Source organism: Diabrotica virgifera, chromosome 2 (assembly GCF_917563875.1).
Source record: "Diabrotica virgifera virgifera chromosome 2, PGI_DIABVI_V3a".
Classification (NCBI taxonomy): domain Eukaryota; kingdom Metazoa; phylum Arthropoda; class Insecta; order Coleoptera; family Chrysomelidae; genus Diabrotica; species Diabrotica virgifera.
This window is the reverse complement of record NC_065444.1, coordinates 102,729,035-102,753,872: the sequence shown is the minus strand read 5'-3', so window position 1 is coordinate 102,753,872 and position 24,838 is coordinate 102,729,035. Positions and strand designations below refer to the sequence as shown.

The 24,838-nt window shown below is 32.7% G+C and overlaps 1 protein-coding gene across 1 annotated transcript in view; it reads right to left on the bottom strand.

Annotated features, from left to right (window-relative positions):
- Positions 1 to 21,553: 21,553 nt before the first annotated feature.
- The window catches only part of LOC114333821 (uncharacterized), a 77,502-nt gene continuing 74,217 nt past the window's right edge, over positions 21,554 to 24,838 (bottom strand). Inside the window, exon 2 of the mRNA XM_028283812.2 lies at positions 21,554 to 21,730. Within this exon, the coding sequence (XP_028139613.2) occupies positions 21,554 to 21,730 (177 nt within the window). The remainder of the gene's footprint in view (positions 21,731 to 24,838) is intronic.

Below are 24,838 nucleotides of genomic sequence, written 5' to 3'. Positions count from 1 at the left end.
GATTTTTTTAATGGAGTATCGAAATCTCGTAGGAGATAAATCGTATATTAGAAATTTAACCACGTGTAAGTGGAATCAAGAGTGAAATCATTCACAGAAAGCACCAAGGAGAATTAAAGACAATATTTTTAACCCGTGACTATCTAGAGTTAGAAGCCAAAAACTTCAAACTATCTCGCCTACGGATATGATATACAAGACATATATGTACGTACTTTTACTTGTTTATCAGAAATAATCCTCTTGTGAAATGTAATAAAATATAAAATTTTGAGAAATAAATAGTGCAAAACATGATTGTTCACTTTTTGTAAATGAATGCAACAGGTACAATGTTCCAAACAATATCAAAAAACTTTTTGATACAGATAGACCCGGATCCAGCGTACCAAAAAAAGTTGATTAACAGCAAGCAGAAAATTTGTTAATAGCTTAACGGTGTCTAGTCGGACAAACTTTCATGTATGGGAACACTGGAACAGGGGAAGTTTTAATTGTGGAATAGGTTAAAAATTTGCAACATCAGACTACGAAAACGTTCCATGTATTTTATCGGAGAGAACTTCCAATTGGTCTGTTACCATTTCATTAAACTCTCATCCAAAAATCAGACTGGTGTTTATCACCAACTTGGCATTTTAATGTGTGGAACACAAAGATAATGTGTCAAATAACAGGAAGCATGTTCGTTAGTAATAGCAGTCTGATTTTTGCATGACAGTTTAATAAAATGGTAACAAACCAATTGGATGTTCTGTTCGACAAAATACATGGGACGTTTTTGTAATCTGGCGTTCTAAATTTTTAAACTGTTAAACAATTAAAACTTCCCCTGTTCCAGTGTTCCCGTACATCAAAGTTTGTCCGACTAGACACGGTTAAGCTATTAACAAATTTTCAGCTTGCTATTAATCAACTTTTTTTGGTACGCGGGATCCCAGCCTAGGGCCATAATTATATTGATATCGCATATCATGTGATATAGGTCTGCATCACGCGTATGAAAAAAAGTTGATTAATAGCAAGCTGAAAATTTGTTAATAGCTTAAGGGTGTCTAGTCGGACAAACTTTGATATATGGGAACACTGTAACAGGGGAAGTTTTAATTGTGGAACAGGTTAAAAATTTGGAACGGTTAGACCACGAAAACGTCACATCTATTTTGTCCGAGAGAACTTCCAATTGATTTGTTACCCGTTTATTAAACTGTCATGCAAAAATCAGACTGCTATTTATCACCTGTCATAATTCCTGTCGTTTGACATATTCTACGTAATCCACTCGTTATAATTCCCATTTGGTAATAAATAGCAACCTTATTTTTGCATGAGAGTTTAATGAAAGGGTAACAAATCAATTATTGGAAGTTCTCTCGGACAAAATAACTGTGACGTTTTCGTGGTCTGACCGTTCCAAATTTTTAACCTGTTCCACAACTAAAACTTGCCCTGTTCCAGGGTTCCTATATATCAAAGTTTGTCCGACTAGACACCCTTAAGCTATTAACAAATTTTCAGCTTGCTATTAATCAACTTTTTTTTTCATACGAGGGATCAAGACCTAATAGGCGAGCGGTAGCAACCCCTAAAATTACGTTATACCGACCACGAAAATCAACTTTAAGGTGAATGACCAATTTTGGTACGTTTTTATGTTTTCGAGGTCGCTGAATCTGAATATGAAGATCTTTTTTATACAGAATTGGTGGAACATGTTCAAAAATCAAATGTTATGCAAAAATTCGAAAATTCAATTTTGATCATTTTTCAAATTTACCTCGCTGTATCTTTGGTCGCTGTAAATATTTCCTCTTGAAAATTTTATTGTGTCATCTTTGAAGTCTTTAGATAACAACGGGCTTTGCATAAAATATTTATACAAATTAAAACAGGAGTTGTTAATTTTTAAACATTTTGTCGTCAGATTTCGTTGGTTTCATGTTTACTTAAAAAAGTTAAGTGACAAAATTTTAGCTTATAATTTTAACTAGGCAGTAATAAAACATAATTTATGGGGAAGTTTCTAAAAAATTTTAAGTCAAAATATGCAATAGAAAAAAAGTTATGTGACTTTATAGACGAGCGGCACACCACAAAAAACGCTTATTTCTCGAGCTAGTGTGTGGTGTGATGACCATGGTGTGGTGAATGGCTAATTTTGGTCATACGTTATATTTTTGATGGTGCTGAAAACGAAAAGTAGGTTTATTTTGAATTTTACGTGGTGGAACATTTGCAAAATTGCAATTTTACCCTAAAAATTAAAAAAAATGAACTCACATGTTTGCGTTTAATACCTCTGTTCCATTTTAATATTTTTTTCTAAAATTTAAAAAAATATACATTTCTTACCTTTCTGAAGACAATGGTACCTGTATCAATCTTTCTGGCTCATTATAATAAAAGTTATGTATTGTTTATTAAAGTGAAAGGTGCAGATCCCTGAATTTAAAAGTTTAATCGCAAAAGTTGAGTGACAAAATTTGAAATTTAGTGTGTGAGTGATAAAATTATAAACTGAAATGTTTATTACTCAACTTTTTTAAGTAAACATGAAACTAACGAAATCTGACGACAAAATGTTTAAAAATTAACCACCCCTTTTTAATTTGTTTAAAAGTTCTGGACAAATCTCGTTGTCATTTAAATACTTGAAAGATGATACAGTAAAATTTTCAAAAACCAATATTTACAGTGACCAAAGATACAGCGAGGTAAATATGAAAAATCATCAAAATTGATTTTTCGCATTTTTGCATAAAATTTGATTTTTGAACATTTTACACCAATTCTATACAAAAATAAACTTCATATTCGGATTCAGCAACCTCTAAATTATAAATAATGATTAAATTTGCCATTCACCTATCATGGTCGCTTTTTCGATTTCTAAGCCTCAAATTAGGGGTGTGCCGCTCGCCTATAACATGTGCATAAGTTTGTAGTTGGTTGATACAGTAATTTTTTCAATAAAAACTAACCTTAGTAACCCTTAACAAACAAATTACTACATAAGTACTTTTACCCTTATCAGTATAGACAACATAGTCCATTGAAATGTTACATTTAGTGTACATTTCTTAGAGGAGTCAATTTAATTTTTTTAATGTGTAGGGGGGTTCAGTATAAGCTTAAGTTCAAGTTTTTGGGGTTGAGGCCCTTGTCCCCCGGCCGCCATCTTGGAAAAAGAGGTGCAAAGGGCTTTCGCGCTGTATCTCGTAAACTAGCTACCCTACAGAAAATTTGATTTTACATAAAATGAAGGAAATTAAATTTTCTACAATTTTGTGTCTATTACTTTTTATCGTAAAGTGACCAAAAAAACAGTTATAAACAAAAATAAGAGAAAATTTTGTAATAAATTTCCTTTTGGAGGTTTTCAATAAACAATTTTCACTATAAAGTTGTTTAATTTTATTTATTATCTAGGTTTTACAGCGCTCCAAACTTGACCAGATTCTCGAATTCTCGTAGAAAAATAATGCTTTTCTATCTATATATTAGACGAGCGGCATTAACCGTTATGCCAACCACGAAAATAAAATTTAAGGTGAATGATCAATTTTGGTCTAATTTTATGTTTTAGAGGTCGCTGAATCCGAATATGAAGTTTATTTTTATCTAGAGTTGGTGGAACATGTTAAAAAAATTAATTTTATACAAAAATGCCAAAAATCAATTTTGATGATTTTTCAAATTTACCTCGCTGTATCTTTGGTCGTTGTAAATATTTCCTTTTAAAAATTTTACTGTACCATCTTTGAAGTATGTAGATAACAATGAAATTTGTCCAAAATGATTAAACATATTAAAAAAGGAGTTGTTAATTTATTAACAATTTGTCATCATGTTTCGTTAGTTTCATGTTTACTTAAAAAAGTTGAGTGACAAACTTTTTAGTTTATAATTTTAACCAACACAACAATAAAATATAGTTCATAAAGAAGTTTTTTGGAAAATTTTAAGTCAAAATATATAATAGGAAAAAAGTTATGTTACTTCATATACAAGCGGCACACCCCAAAAAACGCTTATATCTCGAGATCCTGACCACGGTGTGGTGAATGGCTAATTTTATCATACTTTATGATTTTGATATCAAAAATCGTTTTTTTGCTCTGCTTAAGAATTTTGCATTTTGCGGTTGCGTCATTCTTCTTCTGAAGCGGCGAATTTGTCCTCAAACAACTTCTTGGGCCTTTTCTATATAGCTTATAGTTATAAGTTTTATAGTGAGAAGAAAGGTCAAAAACAGATGAATAATAGCATAGGAATGTTAAAATCATAATAAATTGTATGAATAAAAAATACATATAGATAGAAAAGTAAGCCTAACTTTTGTTTTTATTGTATCCCTATGAGCATTCGAGAATCCGGTCAAGTTTGGAGCGCTGTAAAACCTATATAAATAAACAGAATTAAACAACTTTATAGTGGAAATTGTTCGCTGAAAAACCCTCTACAAAATTGCTATAATGTTATTTTATTTTAAAATGAACTGAAAAAAAGTATAACATCCAAAAGGAAACTTGTTAAAAAAAATTTACATATTTTTGGTTATATCTTTTTTGTTGGTCACTTGACGATAAAAAGTAATAGAAACAAAATTGTGGAAAATTTAATTTGCTACATTTTATGTTTAATTAGATTTTCCGTAGGGTTGGTAGTTTACGAGATATAGCGCGAAACCCCTTTGCACCCCATTTCCAGATGGCGACCGGGGGACAAGGATGGCGACCCCAAAATCTTGAACTTAAGCTTCTACTGATCCCCCCTACACATTAAAGAAATAAAATTGACTCCTCTAAGAAATGCAAGGTACGGCCTAAAAAATGTAACATTTTAATGGACTAACATGTTATTAGAACATAAAATTTTTTAAAGTGATATATTTTAGGTATATAAGTCTTCCATAATTTTATTATCACGGAAAATCGCAACTTCACCTTCCTGTCGCAAACTAATTTTCCAGGGAAATAGGCTCATTAGAGACAAATTTTATTAAGTGTGCGCTTGAACCTCGTGTTTATAAATATTTGTGATTAATGGGAGCTCAAAACATGTCTACATACATCACATGCGGATTTAGTGTACGAACATTACTTGCTGATTTACTGGAGGCGATTAATCGTACAAGACAGGATTCTGCATTACGTTATCTATAATAGATAGCAAGAGCAGAAGTAAGAAGATTGATTTTTTTAATTAAAAAAATGTTAGATATAATACCTAGTTGCAGTGCCGGTTTAACTTAACTTCGGGCCCTGGGCGCTGGAGGTTTAGGGGCCCCATTCATTGCTATTCTTTGTCAGTTTTTTAACAAGAAAACACATGCATTACCTATAAAGGTGTATTGTAAAACCCATAAAATAATTTTTTTTAAACCAGCAAGAAGAATAGCAAACGTAAAAAATAATCCCGCTCCGGGGTAGCTCAGGCGGTAGTATGCTTGACTCGCGTGCTGGTAGGTCGGGGTTCAAATCCCAGCGTCTGCAAGAACAACTAGACATTTTTAAAATGTCTATAGACCCCAGGTCGACTCAGCCTTAAATAAAATGAGTACCTTGGGTAAAACCAGGGGTAATGATATATACCCGATATATACCAGGGGTATACCGTAGGCCCTAGATATAGCAGACTACCCTGCTATAATCCCAAAGCCGCGTCATCGGTATAAAACGGGAGAAATTATCCAAAAAATACATTTAAACTTCACAAAACAGCACATGACAAACAAAAAACATATTCTAAAAGATACATAAAGACATAAATTAGATCACTTTTTTTCTCGACTTGACATTCGCAAACTGCCATAATATAATATTATCACAATTCAGTTTATCCAGTTCGTCATTCTCTATACATATACAATAGTGATAATTCGTCTAGGTTTTTCTTGACACAAATTTTACCTTAAATGTGTTTTTATTCTTTTTAAAGCCGAAAAAGACCACTCGCCTGACGCATTAGAAATTAGTATCGCCATTGCAGTTAAAATATTAGAAAAAGTTGCCTTTATATCCTGGATGACAAATTTTTTATAAAATGTATATTTATTTAAAATTTGGCATAACGTTACAAAATGGAAAATTTCATTATGCAAGTTCTCTTTGGTTTCATCAATATCTTTTTTATATTTGTCGCATAAAGTATTACCTGACGTCTTGACTTCTTTTTTATCTAGCGTAAAAGAACATCTAAAAGCTGATGTTACATCCTTGTAGCATTCAATTCACTTTAAAAGATATTGAGTAATGTTGTCGCATATAACATTAAGGGCCGGTTGTTCGAACGCTAATCAACATTGATCACGATCAAATATTTAATTACTGTCACAACTGTCAATGTCAACTTTGGTTGGGTTGCTGAAAACATAGTTATATTATATTATATTTGACTTGAAACAGTTATACTTTCTTTGTGTGTCTTTAAAATATCACACCATGAAAACAGACAACAATTTACCATCACATGAGCATGATACAAGAGGCAAACACCTCTATATGATTCCGAAAATGACAAACTCCTTCTGTCAAAGAAGTTTTCTATTTCTAGCCCCAAAAATATATAATCATATCCCCAGTGATATCAAAAAATACTAAGAATGTTCTTCTATTTAAAAAGAAATTAAAATCATTTCTGATGGAACAAACAAGAAATTTTTGTGACATCATTATAGTAGCTTAAATTTACATACATTAAAAAACAAAAAAAATAAATGAAACTCTAGAGTCACTACCAATTTCTATACCTATATTTCAAATTTTATATTGTTTTAAACTGATTAATTTTGCTTATTATTTTTATCATATTTAATAAAACATGCGTATATACACCATTCTTCAAAAATATTACTAATTCAGCCATACATAATTGCTTTAAAAAAAATTAATTATTCGTGCTTTATTGTTAAACTAAGTATTTATTTTATTGTTTTCATTATATTATTTATTCTACGTGTTATCATATTTACTAAAATATAACTGTGTATTTACAACAATTTAAAAAAAAACGTTCCTATCTATTTATTGTATTATATTATATTGTATTATGTTGCTATTTATGTTATTTATGTTATTTACGTTAGTATGTTATTATTTATTATTTTATATCCTATTTACCGAAACAGGTGTATCCACACCTCTCGGAGACCTTCGGGTTAATTTATTCACTTTATATGTAAATACTTAAAAATATTGTACCTATTATTGTTGAATAAATTATTATTATTATAGTTAATTATAATTATGAGATTAGTTAGTCAATTAACATAACAATTATTAACATAATTGATTAACAAATTTCATAATTGTCATCAATAATTATGTTTTCGGAAACCCAACCAAAGTTGACATTGACAGTTGTGACAGTAATTAAGTATTTGATAGTGATCAATGTTGATTAGCGTTCGAACAACCGGCCCTTAATCTTTCCATTTTAAATATCCCTTGCCACTTTAAAATGATTTGACTTTCACCTGCATCTTCTAAAAATGCTTTTATTTTCTTTATTCTTTGAAGGTCAGTTGTATAGTAGATGTTTGAGATATCCTCGCTTTCGCAAAAGAAAATTTTTGCTTCTTGTTCAATATCGCTAAACTTATTCCTTGCGTCTCCAACAAAGCTCAAAAGAGATGCCATTAATTCTACCCCAATTGACACGTTCTACGTTTAAGTCTACAGTTTCTAACGTTTTGCTTGTTGCATTCACTCGTTCCAAAATTCTTGCCCAAATCAGTGTCAATAGAGCTGTCTCAAAGGTATACATTTTATTGTACAGTGCCTTGGCTTCAATTCTCTCTGCTGATTTTTCATCTCTAACTGCTTACTCGAAAAAATATGTTTGATGGATCTGTAGTTTCTAAATAATGCGTCAAATCGGGCAGGCCATCTAGTTTCAATTAATCTTTTTACACAATATTTGCCGCTTTCTTTCAGTAGATTCCACCTTTGAGGAGAAGCCGAATAAAACGTGTAGATACTTTGAACAGTTCTGAAATAACTAGTTGCTTCCAAGCTGGATTCACATGCAAAACTCACTACAATTCGAGACATCTTTCTGACAATTTCTGTAGTTTTTGGAAAAAGGCCCCGCCACAAACATTGACACGTGGCCCCTGTGGGACTAGGCTACGCCACTGTGTATAGGCGTGAAGAAATTTAGCAATAGAACATAGTCATTTGCAGTGTATTGGCGTATCTGCGTATGAGATTATTTTCGGAAAATATGTAAATTATTTAGCGAATTTATTTTTTTATAATTAAAAGGAACGGGCCCTTTCGGGCCCCTTCGGGGCACTGGCCCGTGGGCGCCCGCCCCATGCGCCCAGTGGATAAGCCGGCAATGCCTATTTGTATTATATGAAAAAGTTGCCAATGTGAGTCCATAATACTATTGGTTATGAAAACAGATCAGTACTCACAGTGTTAAGTAGTTTATCGTTGGTAATAAGTTGGGCTACCGGTTTCAAGGCTTAAAATTTTTGCCTCATCATCAGGCTCAGCTTGAACGAGCTATACTAGCTAAAAAACAACATGAAACAAAAAGAAAACAACTAAGTCGAAACTAAAAACTAAAAAAGCAAACAACTGTAAAAGTAATTGAGAAATCGAAAAAAACTATATAAGTAGTATTTATTGCGACATTATTGTCATTAGGAAATTACCAATCTGATGAGAACACTTGTAATATACTATCGATGGCTTAGTTTGAAAACCTCGTATCTCATTTTTTTTTTTCGAAAATGACATTTTGGTGATTTTAGTTTGAAAACCTTGTATCTCACGATTTACAATTGTCAGAAAAAATCCAAATACACCATTTTCTACACTATTTTCTACAGCCGAAAAAAGGAAACACGTATATCAATTGCTGTCTTGATTTAGTGTGAATACCACGTGAATTTATAACCAAAAATTTGGTACTTAATTTGGAGTGTTTGTTTAAGAAATTCGACTTGGAGAAATGTTTTTTTGTGAACAACAAAAGGTAGTCCGGCATATAGAAACATTTTTTAAACCTTAAACCATAAGATTTGTACTGTATCAACCTAGTATTTGGAGGTGTGCAGTAAGCTATGAAAAATGAAAACCTCGTAAATAATCATAAACATAACCTCATTTTAGATGAAAAACACGTATATCAAGATATACGAGGTTATCATAGTTACTTGGCAAAGGCTCTATATACTGCAAGGATATTTACGTGTTTTTCATAGTTAATATTTGTATTTCCAATTTAATAGCAACATTTAACACTTTTAGCTCTGGGCCAATATATCTGATATTTGTCTCAATGTGCTCAAATAAAAATACGTAACAGTAGTTTTTGTTTTTAGATTATATTATGCAGAAAATCAGTTTTTTGCCTCTCCTGTAAAATTGTAATGTAATGAGATACGAGGTTTTCACACTAAGCCATCGCTATATAATTTGGTCAATCTTTCACTTAATTACGTTTGTAGTTCTATTTTTTTTAGTTTTTAGTTTTAACTAGTTGTTTACTATTTGTTTCATGTCGTTTTTTAGCTCGTAATTTTCTTTCTCGAAGACATTGTACTGGGCCTGATAATGACAAAAATTGTAAGCCTCGAAACCGATAGACTAATCTATTATCAATAATAAACTACTACTTAGGATTGTGAGTATTGACCTTTTTCATAACCCATAGTTGCTACTTGGTTAATTGAATATACAGTGAGGACGTTTGAGTTGGAATAAATTCATTTTTTCAGGAATGGGCGACTTCGGAGATAAATGCCGAAACAGGTCGATTTTTTGGCATATATATCATCCTCGTGACGTCATACATCTGGGCGTGATGACGTAATCGATGATTTTTTTTTAATGAGAATAGGAGTCGTCTGATAGCTCATTCGAAAAGTTATTCAATTCTCTATTCAATAATATAAACGTTGACATAATTATTTATAATTTTTTTAATTAAAATAATTGAGACACAAAAAAGAATGTATGTAATTTATGTAAAATATGTAAAATAGATTTATGTAAAATAGATTTTACTGCTGCCAGAAAATATAAAAACAAATGTTAATTTGAAAAATTAACATTGCTTTTCGCTTAAATTAAATGTTCAAACTGCTAAGAGGCAGGTGGGTGGCAGCTTTAATATTGAATTTTAACGAAAAACAATATTTATTTATCAAATAAACATTTTTTCGTGTTTTCGGACAAGAGTAAAATGTATTTCAAATTAAATAAATTATATACATTCCTTTTTTGTCTCAAATAATTTAATTCAAAAAATATTGTTTTGGGCTCCTGTATAAATAAGTAATCATGTTAATGTTTATATTAGTGAATAACCTTTCGAACGAGCTATCACACCACCCTTATTCTCATTTAAAAAAAATCATCGATTACGTCATCGCGCTCAGATGAATGACGTCACTAGTATGATATATTATGCCAAAAAATTATAATTTAAAAACAAAAACCAACCTCTTTCGGGATTTATCCCCAGAGTTGCCTATTCTCGAGAAAATGAATTTGTTCCATATTAATGAACTCAAATGTCCTCACTGTATATACCAGGGGTGGCCAAACTGTGGCTCGGGAACCACATGTGGCTCTTTGAAGGATTATTTGTGGCCCTCAATAAATAATGTCCTGAATTACTTTCAATTTTTGTGTTTCAATTCAAAATGTCTTAAATTACTAACAAAAAATTTAAAGAGCATTAGGACTTAGACAAGGAGACCCCTTCACCGTTGCTATTTAATTTGGCCTTAGAACATCCCATAAGTAAAATATAATATATCCCGTATACTTACCAGGTCACAAATGAGGAGATCCTTAGAAAAATGGGGAAGAACCGAGAGGTACTAATCACCATCAAATCTCGAAAGTTGGAATACTTTGGACATATTATGCGAAATGAATCCAGATATGCCCTCCTACAAGCCATCCTGCAAGGAAAAATAGTTGGAAAGCGAGGTTCAGGAAGAAGAAGAACATCCTGGTTAAAGAGCCTCAGAATCTGGTTCAACACAACATGTGTGCAGCTTTTTCGCGTTGCTGCAGATAGAATAAAGATTACCATGATGATCGCCAACATTCGTCACTGACAGGGGGATTTGCGAATCGAGGATCAAATTGCTGGAATTTGATGATGATCTAGATGCAGTTCCCCATTCTACAATAGACGTGAGAGAGGTGTTTTCACAACTCGAGGAAGAAACAGGTAGTCAGGGCCTTCGAATAAATGAAGAGAAGACGAAATACAACTGAATTGGTGACTCTGTATGGTACCGAAAACATCGTCAGACATATAAAAGCTTAGATAAGATGGACAGGTCATGCAGTAAGATCAGAGGAAGACAGAGTGTTAAATACAGTGTTTTTTGAAGATCGGTGTTTTTCTTTTATTTCGGTAGATCAGTAGGCCGTGCCATAAAAAGATGGAAGAATGATGAAGAATCGAACTACCCTGAATTAGTAAAGGCGGCTTATATTATTATAGCAATATTTGAAACAACGATGTGAACCATTTTATTTCACTTTAAAATTCGTGAAATCCAAAAAGTGAGAGAAACCTTTTTGCACTTTTTAAATAATTGTTTAGTTGCGGCTCCCGAAAAATTTCAAATTTTAAAAAATGGCTCGGAATATCAAGGAGCTTTGTCACCCCTGCTATATACCATTCATTTTCATCTAGCATTCTACGTCCAAAGTTGAACATAGGCCTCCTCGAATTTCTTCCAGTTCTGTCGGTCTTGAGCTTCGAGCAGCTTGTTCCCAGCGATTATTTTGACGTCGTCTATCCATCATGTAGGTGGTCTGACTCTGCTTTTTCTCTCGGCTACTATCTCTATACTTTAATTTTTTGAGTCAATAGCCCACTAGTTATTAATTTCGACCACATGTCTCAACTTCTGACTGTTCCACTTCAGTCGTGCTATGCGCTCTATGATATCTGTGGCCCCTGTCTTTGTTCTTATTTCTTCGTTTCTATATCTGTCTCTGAGAGTCAGTCCAAGTAACGATCGTCCCATTCTTCTTTCGGCCACTCCAAATGTGGTTGCTATGGCTTGGATTAAGAAGAGAGTTTCGACACCGTAAGTCATGATTGGAAGCACACATGGGTCTTCTTTTGTAAATAATTTGGCATGTTGCTCTTGAAGATCTCTGATATGACTCCATATGTGGCACGTGCTAAATTGATTCTTTTTTTCAGTTCAGCGGTTTGGTTGTCCATGACAATTTGGATTTCATTAACTACCTAAGGATTTATATTTGTGGACTAATGCTAGTAGTAGCGGATAGATACACTTAACGATCCCGGTGTAAGTCAGATCTATTTCAGGAACGCAACGCTGCTCACGCAAGCCATGGCTATCACCCAAACCCAAATAGGGGAGGTCATGTCCCGATCCAAGTTTCCTACCAAATATCCAAAAATCCATTCCGATTATCCAACCCACAGGAGTAAACCTAATGCACCACAAAAATCATTGGGGAAGGCAACGGGAAACCACTCCAATTATTTCTCCCGAGTAAAGTTAACATGGCGCAATCCAAACATAATCAGAATATTACTGATCATAGATCTCGGAAACCAAGATCCGGCAGGGAAGGGTGCGCACCAGACTGTAGGGCCTTCCCGGTCGTCACAACACGAAACCCCTACAATTTAAAAAGTACGACAACTTTAAAAATGTCTAGCGGTACACTCAGATTAGGCACATGGAATGTTAAAAGCCTCTATGCAGCAGGCAAGCTCGGTAACTTAGTTCAAGAGGTTAAACACTTAAAAATTGATATAATGGGCATCAGTGAGCTCCGCTGGCCTGGAGCGGGAACATGTGAACAAGATGAAGGCACACTATACTATTCTGGAAGTGTAGAAGATGACGTATATCATAGGAATGGAGTTGGCATATTGTGAACGACAGACTAGCGGTACTCCTATTAAATAGTAAACCATTTAATGTCAATATTATCCAGATATATGCCCCTACTTCAGAAAAGAAATATGACAATGATGTTGAATCATTCTATAGTCAATTAAAACAGACACTTAACCATCTAAAAAGGAACGAAATCACATATATTATTGGAGATTTTAACGCGAAAATTGGTCAAGGACGAAGATCTGACCTGATAGGTGAATATGGACTAGGGGCGAGCAATGAAAGAGGCGATAGAATTATACCAGTTCTGTCAAGAACATGACATGATAATCGCAAATACGTGGTTCAAATTACACAAAAGAAGATTATATACATGGAAGGGACCAGGAGATAACTAACTTCATATAATTAGAAATCAGATAGATTATATTCTAGTAAACAAGAGATTTAAGAATGGTGTCAAGAGATCAACGACATATCCTGGTGCAGATATCGGTTCAGACCATAATCCTCTAATAGCTGACATCCAAGTGAAGCTCAAAAAAGTCGAAGAAAGCCCCAAAACACCAAAATTACATATATCATCCATCATCCAACGAAACGCTAATAGAAAATGACCTGAATAATCAGCTAAAGAATTCAACAAATGAAAACAATACAGAAATATGGAACACGTTTAAAGATCTCACCTGGAAAGTAATGGATAAATATACAACAACGATGCGGAGGCACAAAAAACAACAATAGATGACTGATAAAATCCTGGAATTGATGGAGCAGAGAAGAAAACTGAAAGATAACAGAACAGAATACAAAGAAAAACAGAAACTAATTAAACAAAAGATAAAGGTAGCTAAAGAAAAATGGATGGAGGATAAATGCAAGGAATTAGAAAAGTTGAATGAAAAACATGATACGTTTAATATGTTTAAAAAAGTTAGAGAAGTAGCTGGTCTTTATCATAAGAAAACTCCACACACTATAACCGATTCGTCGGGAAAAATGATAATAGACGAACACGAAATTCGAACTACCTGGTATAATTATATAAATGAACTGTATAATGATGATAGACCCGAAGAACTGGAGACTTTAGATGAAGGTGAAGGACCAGAAATACTGAAATCAGAAATACTACATGCTATAAAATTGGCAAAAAACAAGAAAGCCGTTGGTCCCGACAACATACCTACAGAAATGTTAAAGCTCATAAATGAGGAAAACATTGGAATACTAGTCAAACTTTTCAATGATGTTTATTCGACTGGTGATATCCCTGAAGATTGGTTAAAGTCCGAATTCATAACCCTACCAAAAAAACAACGTCCAAAAAACTGTAGCGATTATAGAATGATAAGCCTTATGAGCCACACTTGGAAAATCTTTCTACGTATCATTTCACAGTAGAATCAGAGATAAATGTGAAGAAGACCAGGATGAAACACAATTTGGCTTCAGAAATGGACTGGGAACCCGGGACGCACTCTTTGCACTAAATGTGTTATTGCAGAAATGCCGAGATCAAAGGAAAGATGTCTTTGCTGTATTTATTGACTATGAGAAGGCCTTTGATCGAGTACAACATCACAAATTATTTAAAATATTAAAGGATAAAGGAGCTGATAGTCAAGATGTACGAATCATAGAAAAATTATACTGGCGTCAAACAGCGACAGCTTGCATAAATCGAAAATCAACAGAAATATGCAAAATACAAAGAGGTGTCAGACAGGGTTATATACTGTCCCCACTGTTATTCAATTTATATTCAGATAGAATATTTAAGGAAGCGCTGCATAATTTGGAATGGGGTGTGAAAGTTAATGGAATTCTGATAAATACAATCAGATATGCAGACGATACAGTTATTTTAAGTGATGATATAAATGGATTACAACACCTTTTAAATGCCATTGATACAGTGGGAAGAGAGTTTGGCCTAAATATAAACTGTTCAAAAACAAAATACATGGTATTTAGCCGTTTGGCCCATCAAGATTCAGGGTTATATGTTGATGGTCATATAATTCAAAGAGTACCCAGTTTTAAATATCTTGGTTGCCATATTACTGAACAACTAGATCCAGATAAAGAGATAAAATGTAGAATCGAGATAGCCCGCACGACATTTTTAAAAATGAGGTCATTCTTCTGTAATGATACCTTGCAACTTCAACTTCGAAAGCGCATGATTAAATGCTACATTTGGTCAGTCCTCTTGTATGGTGTCGAAGCATGGACATTAAAAATATCCACCATTAACCGTTTGGAGGCCTTTGAAATGTGGCTGCACAGACGTATACTGAAAATACCATGGACGGCTATGCTGACAAATGTGGCAGTCCTTAAGAGAGCAAATGCTACCCGCGAGCTGCTTGATAATATCAAATATAGAAAGATGGCCTATTTTGGATACGGAGTAAGGGGAGACCGGTATAATATTCTTCAACTTATTATGATGGGTAAAATCGAAGGACGCAGAGGAATTGGTAGAAAGCAGGCCTCTTGGTTGAAGAATATCCGGGAGTGGACAGGAATAAAGAAAGCAGAACACCTATTTAGAATAGCTCGAGACAGAGACAGTTTCGCCATGTTAATCGCCAACGTCAAGGGGACTTGATAGGGCACGTTAAGAAGAAGGACTAATGCTATTTCGTTGGAACTAATGCAACCATCGGTCGGTCAGAAACACCAATATATTCCAATCTAAGTAACAGATTCATTTATAATTTTAAACTACTACGTTAGACTTTTTTGTTTTTCTGTCCCGGGTCAGGACTTGAACCATCGTCTGCTAAAGCATTTCGACAGTAAAGCAAATGTCAGGCGACCGTCTGTCCCGCTTAACTATCTGACCGACTTTCCGACAGATTTATCTACTGGCATTAAAACCATGAACGGAACATAACCAAATTCCAGTATTTTTTCAATTAATTCATCTTGAAACAGGCTTTAAGACTGAGGACATAAAGAACGATGTTTTCGTGAAATATACTATCCTATATGAAAGGTTAAAGAGGAATAGAAAGAAAAGTTCTTATTTATTGTAATATCTCTTATGTGGGAATTGTTAATTAACTGTATTTACCGTGAAGCTTGTTTCCGGACAGTTACTAAATTTTTGTGTTACTATTATATCCATAGCACGTATAAATCTGCCATTGTGTTTGTAGACCTGGATCCCGCCTACCAAAAAAAAGTTGATTAATAGCAAGCTGAAAATTTGTTTGATAATAGCTAAACGGTGTCTAGTCGGACAAAATTTGATGTACGGGAACACTGGAACAGGGGAAGTTTTAATTGAGGAGCCGTTTAAAAATTTGGAACATCAGAATACGAAAACGTTCCGTGTAATTTGTCGGACAGAACCTCAAATTGATTTGTTACCCTTTCATTAAACTCTCATGCAAAAATCAGACTGCTATTACTAACCAACATGATTCCTGTCATTTGACATGTTCCTCGTGTTCCACTCAATAAAATGCCCAGTTGTTGGTGATAAACACCAGTCTGATTTTTGCATGAGAGTTTAATGGAAGGGCAACAAATCAATTGGATGTTCTGTACGACGAAATACATTGAACGTTTTCGTAGTCTGACGTTCCAAATTTTTAACCCGTTCCACAATTAAAACTTCCCCTGTTCCAGTGTTTCCATACATCAAAGTTTGTCCGACTAGACTCCGTTAAGATATTAACAAATTTTCAGCTTGCTATTAATCAACTTTTTTTTTGGTACGCGGGATCCAGGTCTATTATACATTTCTGCCTGTTATAATTTTATTTTTATTTTGTTTCAGGTAAGCTACATTCAGATCAATTGCTCCATTTACGCATCCATATTTACAAGTAAGCGACTATATCACTATACTAAATTTACATTTAAGATGCTGTAGTAAAAAATATTCTCAGGGCTAACTGATGTTAATCTATCACCTTTAGTTTGTAGCTTCTAGTATCTCTCGTTGCTTACTTTATCCAGGACAAAACAGGGAAAATAAATATACTCAAAATCATATAAATTGTATTAATATTATTTATTTATATACTATACCATAAATAGAAGATTCAAAATGTATGCTAAAATTTTATTATGTTGCCAAAATTTCTTATCTAATAAAATTAATCTTTAATTCTACTATCTCCTTTTTCTTTTAACAAATTTTCATTTAAATGATTCTGTAGACTGTTCTTATTATTATAAAAAAAAACAATCTCTAATTTACCTTTTAAATGATTATTTATCTCTTCTATGAATTTATGAATGAATGCTGTAAAAACTGTGAAATTGATAAAAAAACAAATGTGGTATATAATATACAACAACTCTCTCCTTTTCACAAATAATCTGACTAGCCATATTTATCTTCTTTACTTCTTCTCATGGATTGTGTTGTCCTCGGTGCTCCCACACGTGCTCCTCGGATGCTGCTACGGTCTTTCTCTCCCAAACTGTTTCACATACAAAAAACAGCACTCACTCGAAATCTCTCCTCTATTTACATAGTCTCCGGCTCGATACAAACAATGGCAATCTTTATAATTCCAAGATGTTTTCTCTCGGCTCGATATCTTGTGTAAAATTAATACAAACCGGCTACTCGTTCCAGACAGAAACTGGAATCTATTCGGACACGAGGAGATTGTACTTTCGACTCGATCACGACTTCGTCTCAACACGAATGTGCTTACACGGCCACCAAATCCACCACTTTACACAAAACTACTACTTTTCAAAACTTGACTGCTCCCTTCCGATCTTAATTACACAGTAAATTTTTTCCTTCCATCCATACAATAACAAGCATTCTCTCTACACATGGCATCCCTACTTTCATTTATTAAGAACAAATAGTGTTGTATACAAATTTTCTGTCTTGTCAAATTTCCAGGAGATATTAAAATTAAATGTTTTCTTATATCCTAGAAAAACCCTAGAATCTAAAACTAAAAAAATTGTTTACCGCCTTTCTTTCTAGGAAACCATTTAGAAACATTCTATTGTCTACTCCAATCGTGAGTACATTCACTTTCTAATCCGACCATATTTTAGTTCATTGTTTAATTTGTTCGTAGTCCGTTCGTAGAATCTTTACCACTAAACATTTCCTCTTTTCACGAAACACTGCTTACGACTAAATCATATTATTTACAAATTTTGGCTATACATATACAGGGCGATAAAAATTTACCATCTCGTGGTCTTTGACATAAAATTAATTCTCTAAATTTTCCCCATAAAAATTATTTAATAATACATTGTAAGGTATGATTCGGGAGTGCTCCTAGTAGCATTTAACGTGTCTTGGTTTGTTTATTTCTACTGCATCTTGATTGCAAATTTAGATTGGTAATGTTATCCAATTTATAACACCTTTAAATACCGCATTTCTGAAATTTGTTATCAGTTTGTTAATTTTGTTTGGTCTCGTGACTGTTTTCAATGGGGCAATAATAACTTAGTGGTAACCGTATTATACAACAAGAATATACATGGATATGGACCACCGCCCATACTATACACAGACTATACAGATACTATTTTATACTAAAAATACCCCCACAATTCTCTCAGATTTTTTAATTACTGTTGACATTCTAGTGATAGGATCAGTAACCATTTTTTCTTATATCCTCTTGTGTTTTTGAACCATCTTCCAAAACGTGAGTTACCTGTCCTGATTTGTGCAATTAGTTTTGTGTTGAATGAAGGCGATATTCCAATTCTTAAAATCTATAGATAATGTCTGCTCATGTGGCCAAGTTTTATATCCTGAGCCCGTGTTAGCCTAAAGTTACTTTATACTACACTAAATCTACAATCAAGATGCAGTAGAAATAAACAAACCAAGACACGTTAAATGATACTAGGAGCACTTCCGAATCATAATTTACAATGTGTAAACTTTGGAAATCATGACTTGGGATTTACAGTTCTTGGATCTTGGGATCTACAACGTATATACATTGTAAATTATGATTCGGGAGTGCTCCTAGTAGCATTCAACGTGTCTTGGTTTGTTTATTTCTGCTGCATCTTTATTGTAAATTTAGTATAGTACATGATTTATTATATCCGTAACACCCCCACAAGTGATTTCTTGCACTTTTTGCAGAACTTTGATAAATTACTTTAGGCATAAGATCCCATTTTTTGCCATACAGCTTACAGAACGTCCAAAAAAACTTGTTTTTTTAGCGGCGATGCGAGATAATGTCGAGGTGAGCATTCCACATAAGTTTTCTTTCTAGGATAACTCCAAAATAGTTAACCTCTTCTGAGCATGATAGTGTTGTTTCCTTCTTGGTTCCTCCTATTTGTGAATGACAGAAGTGCTATTTTATTAGAATTGACTATAGGTAAGTCCTTCTTTCGATCACCATGTAGATATTGAAATTAAGGCATTTTGCATGCGATTAGCAATAATACTGTCATGTTCACATCTATACACTATAACGACATCATCAGCCCAGAGCACGAAATCATTTTTTTATAACTTTGTTAAAAGATCCTCAACCACTTTAGATGAGAGTGGAGGTGATAAAACCTGAAGGCGACCCTGAGTACGTTATTATATTGTTGGTTCTGAGCATGGATGAAATCCATTTAATGATAGAAGATGATACCTTTTTATATTACATCAGCATTAATAATTTCCAACGAGTTGTTAAGAGATGGGTTCTCTACGTATACGTACGTAATTTCTCTTTCTTGTGAAATGGTTTTCTCGAGATTTTTAAAAAGAAAATGGTAACGCATATATGATGGAATTACGCGATTGATAGACAAATTATTGTTCTTTGTAAAGAGGTAGCTTGTCATTAATCTTTATGTCGGTGTTTAATATTTTTCCATGCCCTTTAGAAATAAGGAGGTTATACCAGCCTTATAAATAAATCAGACCCTATGATATCGCCAATCTTTTAAATATAGCCTTAGATAAAACTGATTTTAATAATTTTGGGTAGGTGAGATAGTAGGATATACATTTCCTGCTATAGCAAAAGTACAAAAGTACCATTGATACAATAACAATACCATACAGAAGACTTATAGGGATTAAAACTATTGAAAGCCTATTCAATTCTTCTCCTTGTTATTAATTAATTAGTTATAAATTAACCCCCTATTTAATAATATATTTGATGTTAATGATGATCTGTGTGTAGATTCGCCAAGCTCAGCTTCAATAAATTAATGTTGAATCAGGAAGACCAACATTCAAAAGGCATAGTATGCTTTCTTCTGGAATATTATCAACCTTCGATTCTCAAATTACAAATTAGTACTTAAGTGATTTTTTTTACCAAGTAATGTTTTAAATTCTATTCACAAAATAATTCAAAATTTACTGTCGATAATAAATAATTTGCCATTTTTCTACCCTTTACATTCTTATTTAAAAAAGAGTCATTTGCATAAATTTTTTTCTCATAAAATATTTTCTGATGCTATTTCCTTGTGGCATTTTTATAATAAACTATTTTTAATGGGAATAAGCCACAATTTTACCAAAAAAATGATTTTATTAACGTTTCGAAGCCCAAATCGGGTTTCGTTGTCAAAATACCTAAAATAAATAAATAAATAAATAAATAAATATAAAAAAATAAATATAAATACTTTTCATAAAATATTTTTCCGTAAGTTTATTTAAAGATATTGGTTGATAAAATTACTAAAGAGTTTTCAAGGACGAATATAATATCTTCAAAATACACTCCGCTAAAAAGCAACGTATATCGTCCCTTTAGATATTGACGAACTATTAAAAAAAATTTAAAAAAAAAACCACTGATAAATAAAATATAAAAGTAAAATATTAGTTTGAAATTAGTATATAATATTTAAATTTGGAAAAAAGAGGAAAATATATCGGAAAATATTATCGGAAGCTCAGGTTCAACTTTGGACTCTGAAGGCTGAACGATGATGGCGATGATTTAAATTTCGAATTATTGTTATTGAAACATAATATAAAAATAAAATAAACTCTCATATTTATTCAAATAATAAAATCTAAATACTAAACAAACTCTAGACCAATATACAATAGTTAATAAAAAATTAATGAAATTTTATGGCTGCATCCGTTGGGCGAAATGCCAGAGAAATTTGCCACACACAACATAACATTGCGAAAGCAACCATAAATTAAAATATAACTAATGAAATTCTCAAAATTATTACAATTGCGATAAATTGAAATTTAAATGACTGCATTGTTGCATATCTTCATGGGATGGCTTTGCTCATTATAACGAAAAGATTAGTTTTTTTTATATAATTTAATCATTAACATAAAAATAACTTTTTTGCAAGGAAAACTAAAAAAATTAAAACATTTCTGAGATGACTTTCTGAGTCATCTGAGAAACTGGGATTTTTAAGATTTTATCGTTTATAATATCATAAGAGAGAAAATTTTGCCGGTAATATTTTCGACTGGTATGAAAGTTTGTTGCCTGGCAATTTTCTCGAATTAAATTTTGATAGTTAAATCGCGAGACGTCAGTCGAATGATTTTGTCAAAATTTCATAAGCGAAAATTACCAAAAGGCAACAAACTTGAATAAAACCAGAAGAAAATTTTGCCGGTAAATAATTTTCTCTCGAATGATATTCGACAAGACAATTTTACGAGACAATTAATGCACTATATCAACAAAACATGATCTTTATTTATTTGTTAACAATATTAAATGTACAATTATTATAAGCTATAGTAGTTTGCGCATTCTTTTCTACCAAAGCATGATTTTCTGTATCATTGACCTGTCGCATTTGGGAACTCGAAGATCCAGCTTCATTTGTTGTTCTGAGATTTTCAATTAACTTCTGGTGGTGACTGGAATCCAGCTGCAAATATGGTTTTAGGCATTTGAGTGGCCCGTTAATTTAATTAACTCCTGTTCAGAAACACCTTGCTTGAACAAGGCTGACACAGCTGAAGTTCGATGAGAATGGTTTGTTATTTTACGTTTTTTTTTTGTGTCTATTCCAATTTTTTCAGCTGACATTTTTGTCCACTTAGATACGGGGTTGATTCCAAGTGGACAGTTTTTGAACCAAGATCCATCCTTCCAATTGGGGTGAACCGTAAGAAAGAGTCTGTCTGATAAAATATTTGGTCACCTTTTTTCCATTAATTTTAAAAATAATCTAACTGGGCATAAATTTTCGTTTGATGAATTTTTACCAGTCATTTGCTGCTTGCCAAACTTTTCGGACCGCCTTGATTTGTTGTGGAAAAAATGCTGTTGTATTCAATTCGCCCCGTAAATTCTCCCATAACATCAAGTACCTTCTAGAAAAAGTGAATCTTGCAGTTTACGGCCTCATTGCCTCTCCAAGCAAGTTCAAATGAGCAAAGGTGAAAAAACTTTTTTTTGTGCTTCATCGGGGGTTTTCTCGTCGTAGCTTTGGATGATTTTTAATAGTTCTTCGGTGGATAATGCCTTTGACTTGAGTTTTCTTTTTTCTAGAACACTTTGAAACTGCCTCTGCTTGGTATGTCTGGCCAATCTTGCACATTTAAAAGAGAGAGAGAGAGAGAGAGAGAGAGAGAGAGAGAGAGAGAGAGAGAGAGAGAGAGAGAGAGAGAGAGAGAGAGAGAGAGAGAGAGAGAGAGAATTGTTAGAACAATCCAAAATCGTACCAGAAAATGGATCACATTAACAGGTATTGAATATCACACAGATAATAAAGAGCATGGAACATAATGTATTATACCAATGCTGTTATTTTTCGTAGATTACACAAAGGTTTTCGATTCAGTAAAATGGTATTCCTCTGGGTACCGGAAGAAATATTGAATTATTTAACCACCTAGTTAGCCTCATAAGACCTGATAATAATTCGGACTTGAGATCAATACCGGAAAAACAAAAGTTTTGATTGTTGACACAGCAAATAACAATCTACCCCATACACACTAAGTGGCAAATTTTAAAGCAGTAAACAGATTTGTATACTTGTGCTCATAAAAGTTATATAATCTTTCAGGTTTTTGGATTAAGTTTGTTATGTGTGCTAAATAGGTATTGTAAATCTTAATAAACATCTTCACAGAAGGCGTCAATTTTTAGCAATTTCTAGTCGCGAGATTTTTGATTATTTTGTTGCAAAGATAAACAGAGAAATTCACTATTAAACAATCTCATTTACTAATTGCAGCTAGTGTTATTTTCGACGCAATGGAACTGCCGCTTTACCACATAGATACATACAGTATACATACACATGGACATGTATCCACTTTAGATAGTTTAGTTGCAATTCCAAAGCAGTATTGTTCGTACCTCTGTTCAAAACACTTCAATTAAAATGTCTAACAACGAATCTGTTAGAGGTGAGGGTGGATGTATATGAACAGTAATTGAAACTCAGTCTTTACTAATTAAACGTTGAAGCGGGACCAGCTATTGTAATTAAAAGTTAAAGTTATATTGCGATAATTTAATAAAATCAATACGAACTACTTTTTGATCATTCCTGCTCCGAAATTATCCGTGAAAATAAAAAAAAAAGATATTCCTGTATATATATATATATATATATATATATATATATATATATATATATATACTTGTGCATACTATAATACATTGTGCATACATGATATAATATATATATTATATCATGGACGTCCTTACTTAGCAAAAAATTCTCTCGTATTACGTTGAATTTGCAAGTCATTCTAGGATGTAAAAAATGTTTACTGTAACGTATAATTAAAAAAAGAATGTGTGTTTACTTTGTACGCACGTAAGAAATTATACTTCTATTATATGACTCCAACGACATTAATATATGTACTTTAAACAGTTTATTTATATTTTATTTAAATATTAAACTAATTTTAACACTTACTGCTTTCCAAACATTTTAATTCAAACAATACAAAAAATTAAACAAATAAAAGAATAAAACACACACAAACACATTGAAAAATGCACCAAAGAAATGATATCTGAACAATAATTGTTGGCAAAAATTTTAACTAAATACTCATTCTGAAAAAAATGATATAACTAATATATTCACAATCATAAAATGTATAAAAAAAATTTAAAAAATAAAAACTGGCATTGGGATTCGAACCCGCGTGCTTATAATTGAAATCCACTTACACACACCCGTCACCCGACTTGAGTAGTACTTGTCATGTGGGAAGGTAGGCTAACTGCTTACCTTTGACATTGCTGTTTGACAGTTCTGAATTTAATCAAATTAGTTTGATTTTTGTGTGTGTGTGTGTTCACAAAGGGAACCAAGGAACCTAAGGAACCCTTAATATCCTGAATTAATTTTTTTAGAAAATTTTATTTTTTTTTTTGATTTTTATGTATTCAGGAAAAGGTTTTCAAACAAAATACATACATTTTTTTTCTTAATTATTTTTGATTTTTTAGAAAATTGCCGTTACATATGTAACGCTAGGACGATATAGGAGCAAACATATTTAAAATATTTTCGATTATAAATTTCAAAATAACAAACAAATACAAAACTAAATAAATGAAAAATCATAATTAAGTTATTGTAGATTAACATCTATGTTGTACTTGATGCACATTCCCACATTGCACTTGCAACCCGTGGTACGCACATATGAACTACAGCATTAATCTGAAAAACGTCTCCTTTTCTTATCAGGAATGTAGGTCAGGAGATGATCAATCTTATCATATCTTATATCTACGACTACTTTGGACGAAGATGGCCTGTCTGCATCTTTTGGTTTGGTACCATATTTCTTAAGATATGATGTTACTAGATATATACCCCAGGCTGTGGGTGAAAAAACGTGATATAATTCAGGAATTTTTGAAACCTATCAGGTGTTGTAAAGGACGATGCCAGGAATAATTTCTACTAAAATGTAACCAAAAATATTGTGCGCTTTTTTTTTATATTGCGATTTTTGCAATGTTTAAAGATTTTTAATTTTGCAGCTTAGCATAT